General features: G+C 38.3%; 1 protein-coding gene across 1 annotated transcript in view; it reads left to right on the top strand.

Annotated features, from left to right (window-relative positions):
• Positions 1-2181: 2181 nt before the first annotated feature.
• RXFP1 (relaxin family peptide receptor 1) overlaps positions 2182-22624 on the top strand; it is a 101837-nt gene continuing 81394 nt past the window's right edge. Inside the window, exon 1 of the mRNA XM_004420963.3 lies at positions 2182-2367. Coding sequence (XP_004421020.1) covers positions 2253-2367 — 115 coding nt within the window. The 5' untranslated portion in view covers positions 2182-2252. The remainder of the gene's footprint in view (positions 2368-22624) is intronic.

The raw sequence follows: 22624 nt of genomic DNA, 5'->3' as shown, positions 1-22624 counted from the left end.
TTGTTTTTAAAACTCTTTGATGTATGTCTTCAAACTGCAAAGCAAGAAAAGGAGAAAACACACTTTAAATTTTAGGTGAGAAAAATTCTTATTTTAATTATCTGGTAAAAATCAATCCTTAAACATTGTTCACGGAAGTCTTTGGCTACAATGCAGTTTTTCTCAATCAGGAGCAAGTTTGCTCCCCAGGGAACATTTGCCAATGTCTGGAGACATTTTTAATTGTGGCAACTAGGGAGTGCTATCGACATCTAGTGGGTAGAGGCCAGGAATGCTGCTAAACGTCCTACAGTGGAAAGGACAGCACTTCACAAGAATTCTCTGACCCAAAATACCAATAGCGCCCGCTGCAATGTATTATAGGGGTACTCTATGTCCACTCTTGGGATCTTCCACCAATATGCTTATATAAAACTAATATTTCAGATTCACTGTCTTTGCCAAAAAGAAGAAAGACGTGGTGTCCTGAAAAAACAAATGTCTAACATTGTTCCTTCTGGTAAATATCATTTTAGCAAAATCTAATACAGTCTTAGCAAAATGAGAAATTATTTTGAAGTTTTGCACTGATAATTTCAGATTAAAAATACATTGCATGTATATATCGTTAAAGAGTACTTCCTGGCTACCGGCCCACTAATTGTATATGTATGTGATATCAACTCAGGCAAAATATTAAAAGCTAACCAAATAACATCAGGATTACTTTGAAAACGTCTAAATCAACAGCTTACTTGATAACGGACAATTCCCAAAGCCAGTTCCTCAGCTTTACTGTTGAGAAGCTTCTTATGGGTCCCCCTTCAGATGTGGCCCTTGACATGTCCCACAGCATCCTTCCAGGAAACACTATTTCTAAAATAAATAAAAAGTCATTAACCACTGAAAACATTTCAAGTGTAATTATAAATAATAAACATTTATTGAACATTAAATGAGCATTCAAATTCAGTTAACCATAAGCATTTCTACCAAAAGAACCGTGTCTTCAGTAAATAAATCTACTGTTAAACGAATAAGGACTTGTGAAGATTACTATACCTCATTTCTCCTTTCATAGTATTAATTACTTCCACAGGAAAAAAAAAAAAAAGAAAAGCAGTGTTTATATAAACTTTAGCCACCACTTAGAAATAGGCTTCTTGTGTTGAAGTTAATGATATAAAGATAGGTAATTTCAATAGATTCTACATGTAGAGTGGTTAGGAGGCATTAACCTCACAAACAAATTTCTCATGTCAAGGTGCTACCTATTTGTTATAGCAATAAATTATCAAGTTGCAAAATAAGAATGATATAGCCTGGTTAAAAGAAAATGTATCCCCTAGACAGGTCCTTTGCATTTGCAGGCTTTTTTCCCCACTGATAAAAATAATAAAAATCATCATCCTGTGAATAGCTGCCATGTAGTAATCACCTATTATGCACTAGGACCTATGCCAGACACTCAGTATGCACTGTGCTGATCACCACGGATACCTTGCTGGATAGATCTTTTCCTCTGGAAAGCCAAGAGTAAGCAACTACACAACTCGAAAGTAACAGACTATGACCCAAACCCAGGAAGGCTTTACTCCACAACTAATGACATGTCATGGTCTTCACTGTGGTAAAACTCAAGAGCTCAAGAAAATTTAAGATTTGTTTTTTATTCCTTTGTATTTTTCTTTGAACAATAGCCTATCATTCAAACGCCTAAACTCAGATCATAAAAGATTGCTGTAGTTACACTTTTATTGATGCCTTATAGTTAATTCCACAAGGCATTTTGCTCTGTGTCATTCTGTTCTTTTCCTATTCCCAAGTCATAGGGGAAAAACTATTTTTGTTTGTAACGTATCTCTAGTTCAATTTCTTTCCGGTAGCGTGACTTCGATCAGTTCAGACTTTTGTCAGTGATCATCCTCACCCTCATTTGTAGACTGCCACAGGACATGGAAACAAAATGTTTAGAGTCAGTGAGAAGAGCCTGTCTGTAACTTTTCTTCGCTGCTCAGCTTTGTCTGTGTTCGTGCGGGCGTGTGTGTGTGTGTGTGGTGTATGTGTGGCGTGCATGTGCGTGCGTCAAGAAGGATAATAAGACTTTTAGAGAAGGAGGGTGGGGAGGAGAGATTCTGAGACAGAGAAAGGAAGAAAGAAAAGAAGAGGGAATGGAAAGAGAGAGGGAGAGGAAATGAGAGAGGAAGGAGGGAGGACTGCTTTATAGCTGCTAAGATTGCAGACAGAAATAGCACACAATCACCGTGAGCCGTATGCGCCTCAGGAACCAAGACCAAATTGTATTCACTTTTATTAATCAGTTGCTCAGAAAGAAGGAAATGACATCTGGTGCTGTCTTCTTCTACATCTTAATTTTTGGAGAATATTGTAAGTATGTTCAGCATTTAATTCTGTATACCTTACTATTTTATGAAATAATCGCAAGTACAAATGTGTATTACTTACATTTATGCTTTTAAGATAAAAATGCTTTTTCTGATAAAACTGTAATCTCCCTTGAAAATTATTCTTCTTAATACGTTTCTAGTATTTATATTAAAAACTGGAATATATTGTCAGCATCAATAGTTAAGCAAGGCTAACGTGCCATATAAACCTATACTTCCTAGCAACCAATTTGCCTAACTGATATTAACAATTATTTTATAAATAATTTTATAATATTTCAAGAGGAGCAGTCCTTAAAGAGACTGTGTTCAAGGAATATGCCCATTGAAATATCCTGGGGAAGTCTTTCCATTTGTTCCAGTTTCTGTGGAGTTGTAACGTTTCGTTGTCCTAGTCCTGTGTGATTTCATATCATAGGTGTGCCTCCCCACAGAGAGATGCATTCATAAAACTCCTTTTTTATTTAGCAAGGTTTCTCACTGTGCCTTGAAAGGAAAGAGAAAACACAAAGCAATGAAAAACACACAAGGAGCCCAAGTGGATATTTTACTTTTGCCATAATGATGATTTTTGCTTTCTCTATGTGTGCCATAGTTTATTTTTCAGAAAATCTTTTTTTAATCAAGAGAAAGAGATGTTCTGCATTAAACCCTATTTAAATTATATTATGTAAACAGAAATAAAATTTTTATGTTTCTTAGGTAATAAATAATGAGAAAGTCAAAGCAAATCAAGAAAGAAAACTTTCTGGGTACCTTTACTATCTTATGATGCTGGAAATAATTAAACTTTAAAAAACTGAAAATTCACAAGCATGTTTACATAGCTCTGTCTCTTAAAAATTTGCAAAAGTTTGTTTACACTAAGATATTCTATTGAGGAATGTCTCAGAGTAAATTTCAATCCTAACTCTCCCAATTCTGATGGACGTACTGCACCAAAGTGATTTTTTTTTCCTTTCTCCCTTTCTCTCCACCTGACCTCCAGTACACCTCACTTTAGTGATCAAAGGTGAGAAACAGCAACAAAACCCAAAAAAAGACTCAGAATCCTGAAGAAACATTCTAGTTCCATCTCTAATCTTGATTACTGACATTCCCATTTTTTAACTAGAGAGGGAAAAGTCAAATTGCAAACTACCAGCAAAAAGTGAATGTTTCTAATTATAATCCAAGTGTTTAAACTATCAGTTTTTGACATTTGTAGCCAACAGTCACATAAATCAACAACATATTTTGCCATCTCCTGTTCCATTACAATGAAATGAATACATTGTATAAGCCAAAGGAATGCTTCCAAAATAGGCATTCTAGAATGGGGAATTCAAGGGTATGTAAAAGGTGTTCAGGGCAGGTTGAGAAGCAACTTTGGCTAATGTGTTACCAGCCATGTCAGATTAGTAAAAAAGTTCCATGTTTACATGTTCTCTTTTGTTAATAAAAAATTATTTTCATGAGCATGAAACAATGATAATAATGATGGTGGTGATAATGTCAAAACCCTCCAACTTTTTAAATTTATCTTTTGATTTAAAAAAATTTTGATAATGCAATGTGAGTACTTGAGAGCTCCAAGTCTCGTCCTCCCATGCCTTCCACAGGGGATGAGGGCATAAACATCTGATGCTGAGTCTGGCAAGCAAGATTCTTGGCTATATTAATGTCAACTGGTTGGGTGGAGTGGAGGGGTATTTGACAGAGACCCCCTGAAAGAGTAACTCACACCCTTGACTCACCTTTTAGTTTGTCTCATCACCCAGCCCCACCTAAGAGAGGATTTCCTGTACATATAGCAAAAGAACTCAACAACTACATAAAGTCGTAAATTTCTGTAGCTATCTCATGGTTGTTGTTGTTTGTTTTTTAATCCACTCTCCTGTTGCCTGGGAAAGACAATGTGATATCAGGGAAGACAGCTGACCTAAGGTGTTTAGCAGCACTACCATGTACTAGCTTTATGGTTTTCCACAATGACTTACCCTCTCTGAGCCTTAGTTTATAAAATGGCAATAAAATTATTTACCCTTAGTTTGTAAAATGGCAGTAGTATCTTTTACCCTATCTACCTCCCAGAGCCCCTATTTATTACATAAATTACCTCCTTGAATCTTCACAACAACCCTATTATGTGAAAACAATGAAGCACAAGAGGAAGGCAAGATCCAAGGACATTCAGTACCTTGTCACAAGACTCAAGCTAATAAATACCAAGATTTGAATGCTCTCAAAGTCTATGCCCTGTCCCCTAGATGATGAACATTCTCTGTAGAGATAACATGTATAAAAAGGATTTGAAAATGTAAAGCCTCTAAAGACTTAAGCAACTGTTAGTCACCCTTTTAACCAAAAATACTTATTGAATGCCAGTTACTTTAATAAGCAATAGGACTAAAGGGTGACTATGGCACGATCCCTGTTCTGAAGGGATAGAGTGGAGAAGACAGAAAGTTAATCTAAGATTACCAAACAGTGTGACAAGGGCAAAATCTTAAGTGCACACAGAGAGGGGTAACATTAGGATTCAGAAAAGTTTTCCTTTCAGCCTTGATAATTTTTCATTCTTTAAAATTTCCTCTGTTGGTTAGCTGTATTGTGCCAACGTTAATCTCTTAGTTTTGATAATGTACCATGGTTATGTAAGCTTTTACCATTAGAGGAAGCTAGATGAAGGATATATGGGATCTCTCTGTACTATTTGGGCAACTTCTTGTGAGTCTAGAATTATTTCAAAATTAAAAGTTAAAAAACAATCCCCAGGAAGAGTTGTATTAAGTCCTTATCAGCAAATGCTTTACTCATTCCTGAAACAGTATCATTAAGCAAAAACAATCATTTTACTCAATACTTTGGACAGTCAGGGAACAAGTGAGGAAATAGGAAATAGAAGGGGCCCAAACATAAACTTGATCCACTTTAGTATTTTACCAAGCACTGGCCTAGCTGGTAAGGTCCTCACTTTTAGGGTCCAAGTGAATAATTACAAGACCACTCAGTCTTTGCCTTGGGTCCTGGCACTGACATATCTTCTAACAATTCTCTTCTCTAACCATGCAGAAGGAAAAGGAAAGAGGCTTTCCCAGAACAGACCACTAGCACATGAAAAACAGACCATTCTTACACAAAAAAGGAGAATACTGACATATTTCCCACCTCCAAAAGATGGGAGAATAAACTTTCCAATATGCAGACTACAGAGGTATCTAATATCCCACCTTATGTTTTTGAAAGTTACTAACAATTTTGTACTGTTCTTACTGTGAATTCAGAATCATATTTTTAAGTTTCAAATAGAAAGAAAATTAATGTCTATGCAAATGCATTATCATCATCTATATAAAAGTAAACTAATTGTTACATTTGTATACTAAATAGTTTTGCAAGCATAATTTCACACATTAGGATCAATTTGTTAGACAGAAATATCTGGAGTTGGGTATTCTAGTTAGGTTTATTTTTCAGTCCAAAAAACTGTAAGCATTTATACCATTTTGATCTCAAGCCCTATGTTTGTGGTTATGGGTGTGGTGGTTTTCATATTTACCATTTATTGAGAGCTATTCATGGACCATGAACTGCACTAAGTGGTTTACAAACATTATCTGACTTTATCCTTATAACAGCTCTAAGAGATAGTCTCATTTTACAAAATAGGAAACAGAAAATGAGAAATATTGAGTAGCATGCCTGGCGTCACCCCCAGTAAGTGTTGCAAAAGAGATTTTAATCCAAGTCTGTCTCCTTGAAAAGCCTATGCTAGTAAAACATGATTCAGTGCTAACACTTTCTAAAACCATAATATCTTAGAATTAAAAGGGACCTTAACAGATCCCCTTACCTAGCCCACTGGTCTTTAGGCAAGTTAGATATATTTCCATTTTAGAAATAAAGCAATAAAGAAATATTGACCAGCCCAAGATCACAAAACTAGTAAATCCAAAGTTTCCACAAGCTGCGGGTGAGGTCCTCCCCATCCTAGGGAAGTTCCAGTAATCCATGCTCAGTATTCATGGATCTCCTCCTATGAGCTGGTACCATCTGCTTTCCATACATTTCTCAGCGTACACCAACAACTGATGAATTCAGATACACATGTAAATAATTTGAATGTATAGAAAATTTGACTCAACCTGCATTGACTGCAGGATTTTGCTTAGAAAGGACTTTTGTTTGCATCACATGGCACAGAGCTATACACACAGGAAGTTCCAATACATATTGACTTGATTCCTATATCAGCTCACCTCCCCCTCCTCCTTGATCTGTTCTCCCCTCATTAACTCCACAACCCCAGTAGCTCTATTTCCCGTCTTACGCACAGTGATCAAATACTCTCTCGTCGTCTTCAATTCTGCACCTTCACCCACCACCCTGATCAGAACAAGTGTCCACCACTGAAACCAAAAGCTCTTCTTCTTTGGAGATAAGCTGGGGCAAGTTGTGAATATTTCAAATTTAGGTTTTATTCTCTATCACAACAAAGATAAAGGTTGAATGGGAAAACGGACAATATAAAGCGTTACTCCTGTTACTTGTGTTAGAAGTTGATATTTTCCTGTTAAATAGTTGTATTTGATAGTAATTTGGATATTTGATTTTTTTGTTGAATAGATTCATTTTATAATTATTTTAATATTACTTGAATTAATAGGGTCACCTTATTTCTGAAATCTTCTATAATAATGAATATGTCTGTCTAAAATGACCATTGCTCTCAAAAATTTTTCTGAGAATTATTTTTTGGGAGGGGGACTCTTGGAGCTTTTTCACTGGCCACTGGAGGCCACATTGCCTCTGGTCATTGTGCCAGCTCCTCACTCCACCTCTCTCTCCACATCATTCTTCCTCAACTTCCCCTCCCATATCCCCCAGGAACTCAAGTTCTCATCCTATAGTGAAGAAAAACACAGCCCTCTCTCCTTAGTCCCAGTCTCCAAACTCCACTCCAGGTCCACATTAGTCAAGGTGCTCAACTGAACCAAAATATCACCCACGTGATTAGCCAGAAAAAGGGACAACAGATAATCTGACATATTCTTTAATAGTAAGATTAACCCTTTTTAAAAGGCAATTGAGATTTTAAATAATTTTTGTGTTTTTGTTAGAGGAATGAGTATGCACTTGACTAAGAGGCCATACAGTTATTGACCTAATTCATTGATTAAAACATCTAGTTATGCTATTGTCTCCTAATAATCTTTTCTCTTGATTCTTATTTAATTCATTTAAAGAAAAATAACCTGAAGATTTTTTTCTGCCTCCAGCACTCTGAGTCTCAAGTGAATTGCTATCTAGTTAGACAGTTTCCTCTTACATGTCTCAAGTACTTTTTTAATTTAGGTTTCATAAAATTAGACTTTTTTGAGTTCGAAGGAAACTTGAAGCTCATAGAGCACAATGCCCTCACTTTTTATATAGGAAGAAACCAAGGCCGGATAGCTGTGTTCCCTCTTGTTTTCAGTTCTATTATTCTTTATTCCTTTTTAAAAGTGGGCCTCCAAATTTTATACATAGGACAAGAAGGGCAGGAAATATCAGAAGGATAAGACATCACTTTCAACTAGAAAGAACCTAGACCGAGGTTATTAAAATTATTATCCACCAAAATCCTAGCCTCAAAGATTAAGACTGTGCCAATACACTAAGCTAGGATAATTATTTTCACATACCTTCCTGGTAGATAAACATTTTGAATCCTTCTCACAACCAAGGAGAGAATGGGCAGGGGAGAGACGGGTTCTGACTACACCTCCCCAAGTCCATGCTTGCAGTCAGGTCCAGAGCAACGTTAATGAAAGGGGCTTTTAAAATTCTCAGAGTAGATTAAGATCCAGTGGACGTTTTCACTATCTATATTCCCTCTCCAGTCCAGGCTCCTCTGCTATTCGCCAGACAACTAAATTGTCTCTAAAGATACAGCCTTTCCATCACATGCAGATAATGAATCTGGCCCTCAGGGCCATCTCTCTAAGGCAAGGGAGTCTTTAGGTGCTGCAGGTTGAAAAATGAGACTGAGCATTGCTATACAGGTATCCAGCGATGCTCCATTGGAATAAAGTTTGCCTACTCCTCAGGAATAATTTGTGGACCATCAGAATTTCCCTGACACTTCTAGTTTCTAGACAGATGCTTTCTTTTCTCTACTGACCCCCAATTACCTAGGGCACCAAATACCAAGGTGCTTAACCTCTCCCATAACCTCTTCCTCCCCCCCAAAAAAGAATACCATGTCTCCTCTCTTTCTGCCTGTGCTGAGGCTGGTGCCAGAGAGAGGAGGTTGAGACTCTGTCGTGTGGAATAGAGTCACCCTAAATCTGCTCTTTCCTCTTTCTCCCCACCTCAGCACACACACAATTTCCTGAGGTGGAGTAACATGTTTTCCAATTTTGTGGGGATTGAAAAGACACTTAGAGGGGCCGGCCCGGTGGCACAAGCTGTTAAGTGTGCGTGCTCCGCTGCAGCGGCCTGGGATTCGCTGGTTCGGATCCTGGGCACGCACCGACGCACTGCTTGTCAAGCCATGCTGTGGCAGTGTCCCATATAAAGTAGAGGAAGATGGGCACGGATGTTAGCCCGGGGTCAGTCTTCCTCAGCAAAAAGAGGAGGATTGGCAGATGTTAGCTCAGGGCTGATCTTCCTCACCAAAAAAAAAAAAAAAGACACTTAGAGAAGCAATGGAATGCATCTTCATTGTTGTGTAAAGCTACTCAAAGGTATTAACAATTCATGATTTGGTAGCAAACAAATCTCACACTGGTAGTAACTATCCATTACCATGCCAGTCTGATTCTCTATTTATCTTGTGGGGTGAGACTGTCTTTGCATTTTGGTTCCTGATATTGAGATGAAATGGGTACATGAAAATTGAACAAGTCTCCCTGGCCACTTTCTCACCTCCTTCAAGCTTTGATTCTGCTATGTGCTCAGTTTCTCTTTTCATCTCTCCCACATAGAGTCTGCTTAGTGCCAAGTGAAATCTCAGTAGCATCTCCTTTCCTAGCCTGCAAGTGTCCCAGATATTGATCTCCAACTCTAACCAACCAGTTCCTCTTTCTCCCCTGGCACTTGATGTCTCCTTTTTTGTCTTGACCATTCTCTCTATTCCTTAGCCTCACCATACCTCCTGACAAACTATGCACAAAGAGAAACTCTCCTCTCTTGGTCCCAAATCTTGCAACCAGAATTCTTATTCTACCCACCACTTCTCCCTCATATTCCCTCCTCACGAATTAGGACTTTCATAGAGGATAGTTGCCTATGAAACATATATATGCAGATTACACGCACACCCATTTTGCAGTTACCTGCATTCACGGACATTTTGGCTAATTTTTGCAGCATTTGGTAAGATGATTCCAATACCTGATCCTCACAGTGTAAGGAAGCTATGACCCTGCAGCTTTCTCTGGTTGCAGCCACTTAAACAGATAAATCTTACTTTATAGATTTGAAATTGAAATGTTATAGAATAAAGCATGCAAATGGACATGAACTGACAAGTTTTGGACAAAATTTATAAATGTATGTGCCAGGATCTACTGAGAGAAATCAGATAAGGTGCCCCCATAATGCTTTTTTGGAAGCTTTTATCCAGGCCCCATATTGCGAGGATAAATTAAAGAAAATAACTGATGAAGTTTTCAGGTGCATCAGATACTGGCTTCTGAGACAGCACACGATTCAGGTGGCCATAACGTTCACTCACAAAACCTCTGATCCTTGTCTTTCCTTTTCATCCTCTCCTCTCATCCAGCCTCACTCACCCCAGCCTGTTGATATTTTAATAGGTTTTTCCCAGAGCAGGCCAGAAATGTTTGACTCATTTTCAATGGTCCAGAAGATTAGCCATTTTTAATTTCCTAGTTGTGGCTGATTTGTTGGAAATTGCAAAAATGCCTCATGGTTTATAAATGTTTCTGCTTTCTCACACATTTCAAACTTAGACAAGAAGACGTCATCAGTCATGCTTTGTGTTAGGCTCTCTTAACCTCCATTTAACCTCTCTCTTTGTGTTAAGATCAAGAGCCTAGTTTGGCTAAGTTAAAGTTAGATTTTTATTTCTGCCCTTCTGATTGCAGTCTTTACCCCTGATCTTGTGAGCTTACAGTACAACAATATATGCTCCATGGAAAGAAGGAATTTTTTCATTTGTTGAAATTCAAGAACTTTTCTTGGCAACTGAGCATTAGGTTGAAATAATGTGACAAATCATTTGTCCATCAGATTCATTTTAATGGAAAAAACTATACAAATCTTTCTGTACTGCTGGCAGCTCCTTGGCATCTTTTTTCAAAGTTCCTATGCTAGTATATGTAGCAAATTCAATAATATTCTCATAGTCCATTAGAGCCATTACCTTGGAGGAGCTGTGCAAAGAAATTAAGTAGACTAATTTTTTTTGCTTCTAGGAGTTCACAATCTAGGACAGATAGATATGAATAGACACAGGCTAGAATTACTAAATTAAAATGTGTACAGATAGATCATGGTCAAACATTTTATCATTATTACATCCCCTCAACATTTTGCCTATGGTATAGTTATAATGAATGCCTGAACAGATAAATGAAGAAGGAATGAATGAATGTGGTACTGATCAAGAAGACTGGAACTTAACAAGGCAGTGTGTTATAGAGGAATCAAAGAAAGAATGGTGCTAAATAGCATTGAATAAAAATAAATAGTGTTCACAGACAGAAAGCAGGCCTTCAGAGATAAAAGAAGAATTCACTGAAATCACTCGGCAGTCTACGATATAGAGTCAGGGTAAGGAACAAGCTAAGGCATAGGTGTGTTGGTGATGATGTTGTTGTAACCCTTATAAAGCCATTATATGTGATCCAGTCCGAGAACAGGTTCACAGGTAAAGGAACTCATCTAGAACAAGGACATTCATCTTTATTCGTGCCACTCAAAAGATTTAATATAATGGAATCGTCTATTAGACGTGATCTACACAAGTCTTATTCAAGTTCCATGCCCTCTCCTCTTCTCTGTCACTCTTCAATCCCCAAGAGCCTGTGACTCTTTCATCCAGAAGATTTTTCTCTCTTTGATCCAAGGCAACATGGCCTCCTTATTTGCCTCTTGTGTCTCCCACCACTTGGCCCTCACTCCTGATGAACTTGACACAACACCCTCCCCTGCTGCATGGTCTTCCGGGGCACAAGGTTTGTTTTCTATTCTGACTAATTTTTTCAGGAGAATTCACCTCTCAGTTTTGTCCTTTTTTTCCCTCAGAAAACAAGGGGTGAGGGAGGGGTTCAGAGAAGAATGTTAAGAAGGCAATAACAGCATTCTCTCTCACGATATTTGAGAGTGGAGGGAAATGTTATAAACTATTAGGCACACACACATTTTAGTACTTTTGTCCCATCAATTATGTCAAAACCAGATATAGTATATAATATAGAAATATTCATATTTTTAGGCCACAAATTTCATGTTAAAAGATAAACTAAGGCATATTAAAAGTTTTAAGAGTTTGAGCAAAAATGGATTTGAATTGGGCACTGCCAAACCAGAAGTGGTTGGGGGTGGAGTGGGGGGAGACATATAGAGAAAGTGCAGAAGCAAAAAAAGGAAATTATTTGATTGGCTGTAGCTTAAGGCCTAGTTGGCTCTTTGTGATTAATTGACCTTAGCATTTAGATTTCGTAACCTTGAGGCATTTACCGCTTAGATTTTTGTTGGATTACGCAGCCCGCCATGGCATTAGAGCCACCTCAGTCTAACGGCCACCATGCTTAATTTAACACTCAGATGTGCAAAAGTGAAATTTTATGTTTCTGTGACTAACCTCAGCGCTCATGACTCCTGCATAAAATGATAGGACACTAAATTTGCTAATTCAAAGTAGCTTGGTTTAAAAATCAGACAATTTTTCTTTAAAATACAGTCTTAATGACTTAGGAATTCTTACCTGCTCCACCCTTTCCCTTTCTGCCCAATAGCATCCAGGTTCATCGGCAGTTTCTGAAACATGAAAGCAGAGGCGCAGGTAGAGAGATGAACATCTACAGTAACTTTGTCAGCTTCACGTGAGGTTTAACTCATTCCGATGGGTGTTGGCATCAGCATCTACTGAAGCATGCAAACACTCCCATATTCTCCTGCTACCAGGGCCAGATAATCCGTATGTTTCTCACCCAACCAACGACGCCGCTTTACACTGTCTGCTCAGAGCCATCCTCTCCTGAGAGCGGAGGAAACCCTCAAACGTCCTGCCTCACGTGTCAGGAGCCCAGGGAGATTTGGAGCTGCCTCAGACCCTGCCTCTGGCACCTCCACATCAAGTAGGGCATATGGCTTCTGCTAGAGAGGTGCCCTTTCCTACGGCTGCATATTAAGATTTGAGACAAGAATTACCTCTGCTTGGGCAACTTCCCAAACTCTCTTGGTGATTTCACCTCCTCCATACCCCTCAGGAGCTTTAGATTGCAAAGGAAGAGAATGCTTCTTTCTCATCATTCTCACCATTTCTCATTTAGCTCTCACCAAGGTTCAGGCAAGCTGCTTTGAGGACTTCACACATGCTTATCCCTCTCTACAGGTTGTGGAAAGACTCAGTGCTCTGTGTCCTTCCATATTTGGTCTTGATATTCAAAGCCAAGATGGCAGAATTCAAAAAAATAAATAAAAAGAAAAACAATATTCTTTCTCTCAAGCATCTGGCTTTTGCAGTTGAAAGCCATGACTGAAGCTTTGGAACTCAGGCAAGAATCTGAATAGTCTATAAAGGTTCTTTTGCGCTCTACCTTCCCTGGGCAATAAAGTACAGTCAAATGGCCTAATTTTAGTGGTGGAAGGGTAAAAAAGGAATAACCAAGAGGAAGCATATTTAGATATGCTTTCGGCCCTCCGTATCAGGCAGATTACGCATCCGCGGATTCAACCAACTGCCGATTGTGTAATACTATGTTTAGGATCCCCAGTTGGTTAAATCAGAGGATACAAAGGGCCGACGAAGGGACTTGAGCGTCCATGGATTTTGGTATACGCAGGGGTCCTGGAACCAACTGAGGAGGACTGTATCATAAAAGCATGGAGCATTTGGTAAGGAGAAACTATAAACACAAAACCACGGTAATTTGAAATAATAATTATAGTGAAATACCTTAGGAATGTAATAACTTGAGAATTTGCAGAACGTTTAATAGCAAATATTGAGCTGTGTTCTCCAAGAGTAAGTGAACACAAATGAATAAACATTTACCCTCACTTTCAAGAAACTTCGAAAAGAAAACCAGAATTTTCAAAACTTAAAAAATGGTGGATAGTGTTATTCACTTTATCAAAGGAGTATCTTCATTTGGTAGTTTTTTTTAAGTCACACAAAAATGTACCCACCCTATTTGGATTCCAACTCAAATATCATGACTCAACATCCTGTATTCTTTCTGGTACCGTTTCCTCCCACTCTTCCATTCTGTTGCCCAAACTGGTGGCTCTTATTTCACTCACACCTACCTTTTGTGTAATTTTTATTTTTAATTTCTTTTCCCTACCTTTTACTTTATGCTTTTGTTTCCTGTTATTCTTACCAACACTAACCACAATATTACAGATGAAAACACCAGAATATAAAAGTGTTATTCAAGTCATAAAAAAATCCAAAATCATTGTGTTCATCTGTCAAATTTCGTCCACAAATTCTTTCTAATGAAATGTCTAAAACAATAGACTTTGTCATAAATATAAGGAAGGAACAAAGAGTAGTCTGACATGATGTTCTCATCCTACCTAGAAGCTGCATATCAGAAACATTCTTCTCTAATTAGTCCCCAGGAACCTACCTACTTTTAAATTTATTCTGGGGAAATAGTTGCAAACTTTTAATATATATTATAATGTGCTTTATTCTACGTACTTAGATACACAAGATGTGCTAGATCAAAGTAACAATATTCTGAGTGTTAACATGAATTAGTTATATTACTAAATTTGTAGTTAGAGTCAGTTACATTATTGAAGTTCTGGTGAAATGATAAACACTTGAAAGTGTTGTCTGATTGAATCCTCACCTGGACCCTGAATGGTAATGTATTCTCACTCTCCAGAGGAAAGACTAAGTCTCAGAGACATTTAGGAATTTGCCAAGATCACAAGCTCATAAGTGCTTCAGCCAGGACTTGAACTCACCATACAAACACCAAAATCATGATGTTTGTCTGACACCCAAGTCTGAGTTCTTTCCACTCACCATACAAACACCAAAATCACGATGCATTATTATGTATATCTCTCATTTTATAGGACAAGTATTCTTATTTCCATTTACAGATGAGCAAACTAACCAGGCAAGTTGAACTCAGTTCAGATCTACCACTATTGCTTCCCAGGGAAAGAAGAGAAGGCACTGCAGGAACAGGTAGCATGTGGGCAAGGCTACAGAGACAGGAAAGGGCATGGCAGGTTTAGGAAATGATGAGAAGTTCAGGGTGGTTTAAGAGTAGGACTGACGGAAATGCTTAGAGATAGAGTTAGAGAAGATCATTGGAACTAGATCATGAAGTCTTTGTAAGCCACACTCAAGAATGTCCTTCAAACTATACAAAATAAGTCATCGGAATGGAGGTTTCACACAGAATAATATAAAGAGATTTATTCTTTAGGAAGTAACTCTGGCAACTTACCAAAAATGGAGTAGAATGTGAGAAACTGAAAGCAAGCCCTAAAGAAGGTATGGCCATTGCACTCGAGTCACAGGAGAGGTAGAGACTATGACCAAGTCAAGTCAGCTGCTGGTCTTGACAGTATTTTCCTAGGACCTTAATACATTTCTAATATATTTTCTCCCTGACTAGCACCTATAAAATACACAAAATATGTGTGGAATACACTACAAAGCTTCTCTTTAATACCCTAAATATGATAGGACTGGCTTTTTTGACTTTGCACTCCGCAAATATCCAACTATTATCGCTACTTCTCATTCCAAAAGAGTCTTTTGATCTACCCTGTGCCTGTATTTACCAGGCTTCCTATTTCTCTTGTGTTGTTTTCTAACTCATTCTTTTCTTTCACTGTGTGAAGCTTTTGGGTCCAATTTGCAAAAAGGCAAGAGATTAAACATAAAAGAAAACATTGTTAACAAAAGTGCATACAAAAATGGACAATAGGTGGACAAAGTGTTTATAGACACAGTCATTTGAACCAAATGAAATCTAGGAGTACAATCTGTACTCCTCAATCAATAAGTAACTTGGCAACACAAGGTTGTTACCAAGAAAGTATCAAACTTAATAGATTTACTTAGCAACTGTAACCTCACAACAGCAGAAAACAGCATATATATAATTTAAAATATTGCGTTTGTAGGGCCAAGGCTTAATATCTATAAGAGTATAATTTTACTCTCTCTGTTTTAATACATTTATGTTTTAATCAGTAACACTACCCATGATAAGTTTTATGCACAGTGTACATTCATTACTTTACTTCTTGGATTTTCCTTTATGAAGAGCCCAGTAAGAATAAGCTGAAATGATGCTGAAAGTTTAAGGTGCATCATTGAAAATACATCAGCACATTTTTAATCTCCCTAAAAATTGCAGAACTGTGGTCATGCTATCTAGAAAAATAGCTTTCCCAGAACATCTTTAAAATAAGAATACATTATATTATTTTTGCTGGTAATTATTAACTCAAGTATTGAACTAAAAGAGATACATGACTGAAAATGAGCTCTTTTTGCAAATATTGTATACATTATGTAAAAACCACTGCTAATGGCTTCTAATATGACTAGAAATGTTATAACTACTAGTCACAGAAAACCAAAAAATAGTTGCAATACATTTATGAAAAGACAAGTGATTCACCTTCAGCTGGACTAAGTCATATTCTTCCACGGGATAAATTGCTTTTTGGTGTAAATTAAATGCACATTTGGAAACTGTGTTAACTCTTTAAAAATAACACATTTCGAAAATCATATATATTCTGGAGTTGCAATATTGGTGTACTAAATAGGAGTTACACTGGTGGGCTGAAAGAATTCCATACATGTAGAATGCCCAAAGTTTTGTTTATTATTTCCCAAAAAAAAGTAAATTTCATGCCAATTTGTCAATTTATGGAAACCTAGCTAATCTAGGAAAATAGGTTTTTGTTCACTTGGTTAATACAGATGTATATTCTAGATTCTAAATCTAAAATCCAAGCTCTTTTTAGGATTTTTTACTATCATTTGAAGACAAACTAGAGCTATTGTAAATACAGTATTATTCCACCACTAGCTTTACTGAAGAGCTAGTTCTAATGTCAAAGAATTCTCTTTTTATCTCTTTTTTCCCTTAATTTTTTCTTCCTTTCATCCTTTCCTCCTCATGCCCCAAAAAACAACTAAATCTCCTTCGTCTAGTTGTCCTGTAGACAAATTTTGTGGTCCCTAGAGTTGCTATGAGTCTGATAAAGGGATTTTGTCCTTTGAGGAAACAAAGGCTTGGTGGCTGACTATACTAGGATCAAGCCCAGTATGCCTTTGAGAGATATTTATAGAAATTTTGTGCCCTGACTAGCTGAAGCCAGAGTCTGGAGAGAAGGGCCCCATGCCATAGCCATTAAAGATATCTTCACAGCACCACCGCATAGAAATACTATTCTAGATGTTCTAAATACATGGACAATCATTCATTCTCACTTTCCTTCAACTAAGATTTTTTTTGAGTTCCTACAACATGCCTAGCACCAATACAGGCTACATCAATCAGAAATCAATGGTGGACAAAACAAGAAAGACCCCTGGCCTACAGGAATTTACATTCTGGTGGCGGTATTCAAATAAAAAAAGTAAATTAATAAATAAAATGTTTCAGAGAGTAATAAGTGTGTGAAGAAGAAAAAAAAAAAAAGAACAGTGTAATAGGATAGCAACTAGCAAGGAATGTGGAAAGACTTTAGATAGAGTGATCCCAAACAGTCTCTCTAAGGGAGGGATACGTATGCTGAGACCTGAATGATGAGGAAGACAGCCATGACCCTGGGGAAGAACTATCTAGGCATTCAGGTGGATGGAACAGCTAATTCAAAGACCCTAAAGTAAGACAAAACAGCCCATCCAGAAGACAGTCAATGTGGCTCCAATTAAGTGAGGCAGGAAAAGTGCAAAGAAACCACACCAGTGAATAGGAGCAGATCATTCATGTAAGGTCAAATGGTGAGGGTAAAAGTTTGGATTTTATTCTAAGAGCAGTGGAGTGACAGTAAAAGATTTGAAAGAGGACATTTTCATGATCTAATTTATTTTTGAAAGATCCCTCTGGCTGCTGCATGGAGAACAGGTTGAAGAGACAAGCATGGAAGCAGGAAGTCCAAGTGAGAGACAATTGCAGCTAAGAAATGACAGTGGCTGACACTACAGGGAAAGAAGCAGAGATGAGGAGAAGTTGACACTTCAGGGTAGCTGTGGAGGAAAAAGTCGCCAGCCCTTGCTGAAGGATTGCAGATGGGAGGTGAGGGGCAAAGAGAAAGGGAATCCTTTATCCCTAAAAGATGAGAGAATGCAAAAGGAATTTTAAGAGTCAGAGAGAAGCTAAAGGAATTTTCTTTTAAAGGAGAGAAGAATATGTAGAAAAATGGTCGTCTAATCTACAACTTCTCTGCTTAATAATTCAATTCTAGGGGCCGGCCCTCTGGCATAGCAGGTAAGTGCACACTCCGCTGCTGCAGCTGGGGTTTCAGATCCCGGGCGTGCACCGACGCACTGCTTGTCAAGCCATGCTGTGGCTGCCTCCCATATAAAGTGGAGGAAGATGGGCACGGATGTTAGCCCAGGGCCAGTCTTCCTCAGCAAAAAGAGGAGGATCAGTGATGGATGTTAGCTCAGGGCTAATCTTCCTCAAAAAGTAATAGTAATAATAATAATTCAATTCTAGAGGAATGGTGCTTCCTGTTACCTGCCACAGGTGAGCATCCAACCCATTTATTGGTCTAGAGAGCTGGGTACAGATGGGCAGGTCAGCTGGCAGCCACTCAGAGTCGGCCCAGGTGGCAAGAGAAATAACCAAGTATAACCATAGAAAAGGAATCCTTCCTCACTGCTTAACCTGGTGACCCGAATTAACAACCACCTCTCATCACAAGCTTCACGCTTAATTTGAGATGGCAACATGGTTAGAAATAGGAAGTCAGGCAGTTAACAACATGAACTAAGTGCCCACGAGTGGCTGTGTTCATTAGAATTCAGTTATGAAAGGTTTAGGGAGGGAGGTACTCTACAAAAGATTAAGAAGAGCATTAAATAGTTCCTGATAGACATTCATGAGAAAAGAAAGACACAAGCAATATTTACTTGATAGCAAAGAGGGTCTTAGTATCAAAGTGGACCACATGCGACTCTTGGCATCTCAGCCAATATTCAGCCCATGGAGCTTACAATTTCATGGATTGATGATTGACTGGATGGTATAGATTCTGTTAAATATATTTTTAGCACAATTGTTAGTTACAATAGAAATAACCTGGAAATTAAGACCAATGGATTTAGAAAGAAGGGAAATTCCCATATTGTATGGGTGACTTCTGTGAAAGGCAGTGAGGGACTCACATCTATTAGCTTCATCTAATCATACCAAAAAACGTGGGAGGGAAATTTACCAATCCTTGCGTTCTAGAAGAGGAAACTAAGAAGTTTTGAAACCTGCACAGAGTCCACAGTGACACAACTGGGAACTTCTAAGAATACCCCTCCCCACCTGGCAGCAGCTACACATACCCTGTACTCTGAATATGTAGCGCAGGTGTGTAGAGCACATCTTGAGGACTGCTGTTGTCTGAGGTTGTGGTAATTCCAAGAAAACGCAAAAGCAGAAAAACGCAGTATTTAGATTTAAATAAGCCTCTTTGATTTTGCTGAATAAAAAGTAGTTGCATGGAAAAGCGTTAAACTGAAGCCCATGGTAGATGTTATTAACAAAATAATAGCCACCTCAGGAATTCTAAAAAGGAAGCAGTGGCCCCTTCACCTGTAGCCTGCAGACGTGCAGTCAGCCAACAGTCACTGCCCTGAGCTGCCCCTTCATGACATTCAGACTCCTGCTTACCTTATTCCCCCCAATAGGTAACATCCTCACTGTGCATCATGAAACATCTATACCACCTCCAATCAAACCTTGTCCAACTCTCATAGCCTGTAAATGCCTTTGAAATTGTCCTTTGGGTTAAAAATGGGGGAAAAAATCATAGACCTAAGTCATAAACACCCAGATGACATGGAATGACATATCTTATAAATAATATTTCTGGCATTTAAATTTCTTTGTGTCTCACATCCATAATTCTCAGAAAGCTTAAAGCACACATACATTGCACACACACACACACACACACACACATACATGGTGTCCACGAATTTCATACTTATCTCAAAAATTGTGTGGGTATATGCCCAAATGCCAGGCAGAGAGGAGTTAAATATTCTTCAAATAATAAAAATTTTAAAAGTTGGAACCTTGACAAACTGTTCCAGCTACAAGAAGTTAAAAGGATTAAAACATTTTCTAAACTTATTTTTTTAAAAGACACTGTATTTTGAAAAGTTTCAAATCTACAAAAATATTACAAAAGTAGTACAATGAGCACGCATATAGCTTTCACCTGGATTCACTCATTGTTAACATATTCCCATATTTGCTTTCTAGCTCTCACTGAACATACATACATACATATTTTTTCTTGCTGAATGATTTGAGAGTAAGTTCAGACATCATTACCTTTCACTCTTAAATTCTTCAGCCTGTATGTCCTAAGAATTACATTCTCTTAGCCCCATAAGATTACTAAGTTTAGGAAATTTTGTGTTGATAAAATAAAGACTATCTAATATAAAATCCATATTCATAGTTCATCAATTGTCCTAATTATGTCCTTTATAGAAAAAAAATTATTTTTTTTCAATCCAGGCTCCAATCCAGGATCACACCTTGCATTCAGCAGCTACAGCTCTGTAGGTTCCTTTTTTCTTTTTTAAAGATTTTATTTATTTATTTTTTTCCCTCAAAGCCCCAGTAGATAGTTGTATGTCATAGCTGCACATCCTTCTAGTTGCTGTATGTGGGACGTGGCCTGAGCATGGCAGGAGAAGCGGCGCCTGCGTGCCCGGGATCCGAACCCGGGCCGCCAGCAGCGGAGCCCTGGCACTTAACCGCCAAGCCACGGGGCCGGCCCTCTGTAGGTTCCTTTAATCTGAAGACAATACCGTGAGTTTTGAAGAATGTGGGCTAGCTGTTCTGTAGAATATTCCTCAATTTGGGTTTGTGTGATCCAAGAGCACTTTTTTATGTATACTTAAAAGTACACCTTTTTGGGGCCGGCCCCGTGGCTTAGCGGTTAAGTGCGCGCGCTCCGATGCTGGCAGCCCAGGTTCGGATCCTGGGCGCCTGCCAACGCACTGCTTCTCTGGTCATGCTGAGGCAGCGTCCCACATACAGCAACTAGAAGGATGAGCAGCTATGACATACAACTATCTACTGGGGCTTTGGGGGAAAAAAATAAATAAATAAAATTAAAAAAAAAAAAAAGTACACCTTTTGCAAACACAAGACTTACAAAAGTTGCCACAGAAATATACCAGAGGGAAAGCTACATGCTGTGTTTGGGGGCTAATCTCCTGTTAAGGTGTCTCCTCACATTTGCATCAGTTTTTCTTTAAAATTCTGATTCACGGGACGTCCTGTTTTCACATCCCTCTTGTTCTTCTAATTGTTCTCAGCCATTCTTCAAACAAAAACATCACATTTATCTGTCCTAACTTTCAAACTCATTTTTAAAGCCTTAACCCTAAACCCACACCTTGCTTACACCTTTTGACAACTATTTTCAAGATTCCTTTACCTAGATACACTCATAGTTATGATGCTCCCCTCCAGGGTAGGATGTCTGTTGCTATTTTCATCACTCCTCTCTGTATCAATTAGAAATGCATCCTAGATGCAACAAAGAGAAAGACCAAGCAACAGTGGCTTAAACAAATAACAATTTCTTTTTCTCGTGTAAACACAGTCCACAAGTAAGTGCTTGCTGGCATCAGATCAGCTGTTCAGCCGTGCCATTAGGGTCCTCAGCTCTTTCTAGCTCTCTACTCCTTTGTGCATTGGTTATTATGATAAATCTTACCTCCTAATGCATGTTTGAAGCAGGAAGAAAGGGAAGGATGGCATGAAGCTCCATCTTTCTCCTTTTATCAGGAAAGCAATAACTTTTTCAGAAATTCCCCAAGAAGACGTCTACTTCTTAGACCTCATTAATCAGAATTTGGTCACATAGCCACGCCTAACTGCCAAGGCAGCAGGGAGAGCGGGAAACAGGAGTACCATTATTGTTGAGACCAATCACCTCATCCTCCACTACTGAGCGCATTGTCACCACAAACAAAATAAGGATTCCGTTATTAGCGGGAAAAGGGGGAAATGGATAATGGGTAGGCAACTAAGAGTTTCTCTAATTCCTTCTAATCACTATTTAAATTTATTCATTCCCTACTTCTTCTCAATCCCATTCTGTCTTTCTTCTGTATTTTTCTCCATTTCTCTTCTCTCCCTAGTACTTCCCCTTGAAAAATAAACTTGCAAACATTTTTGTTGGTACTTCATCTTCCACCAAGAATCAAATAATATTACAACAGCTGATACTGTCTCTTCCTTTGACATGTGAGGAAACCTGAAATCCAGCAAGATGAAATGACTTGCCCAAATTAGCCCGCCATTTTAGAGGCACACCCAGGAATAAAATGTAACTGCACTGAATATCAGTATTGCGGTAGCTGCCACTCAGAATACATGGTGCATATTTTTCCACGCTGCTCTGTTTGGTCTTTCTTGCCCATACCTTGGGCATTTAGATATAAAGTTCTCCATGGGGCTTCCTCAAATCAATTGTTTCTGAAAACTTCTCTAAAGAGGAAAAAATAGTGAGAGAATTATATTTTCCTCTATTTTATTTTTTTAATTACTCTCTAAATGCGAAGGAAGGAGAAGCTAGGATAATAAACCATTGTCTTCATTAGAAATTATTGCTCCATATAAACCATGAGTCTGAATTTGTAAAGTTGCCATCTCCAATACATCTGCCAACAAACAATAGGAAAATGTCTATTTAGATGCATCATGTTTGTCTCTGACCCCGTGGGGAAATATCTTGGAACACCCAGGGCAACACAAACATAAGATACCCTGATGAAGCAGCATCTCATCCTTGCACTGAAAGATCTCAAAAGAGGGATAGATCACCCAGAGCAGAAG

This window comes from Ceratotherium simum, chromosome 12 (genome assembly GCF_057802395.1).
Source record: "Ceratotherium simum simum isolate JZ-2026a chromosome 12, ASM5780239v1, whole genome shotgun sequence".
Lineage (NCBI taxonomy): Eukaryota > Metazoa > Chordata > Mammalia > Perissodactyla > Rhinocerotidae > Ceratotherium > Ceratotherium simum.
The sequence above is the reverse complement of the archived record's forward strand: the minus strand, read 5'-3'. Positions and strand labels throughout refer to the sequence as shown.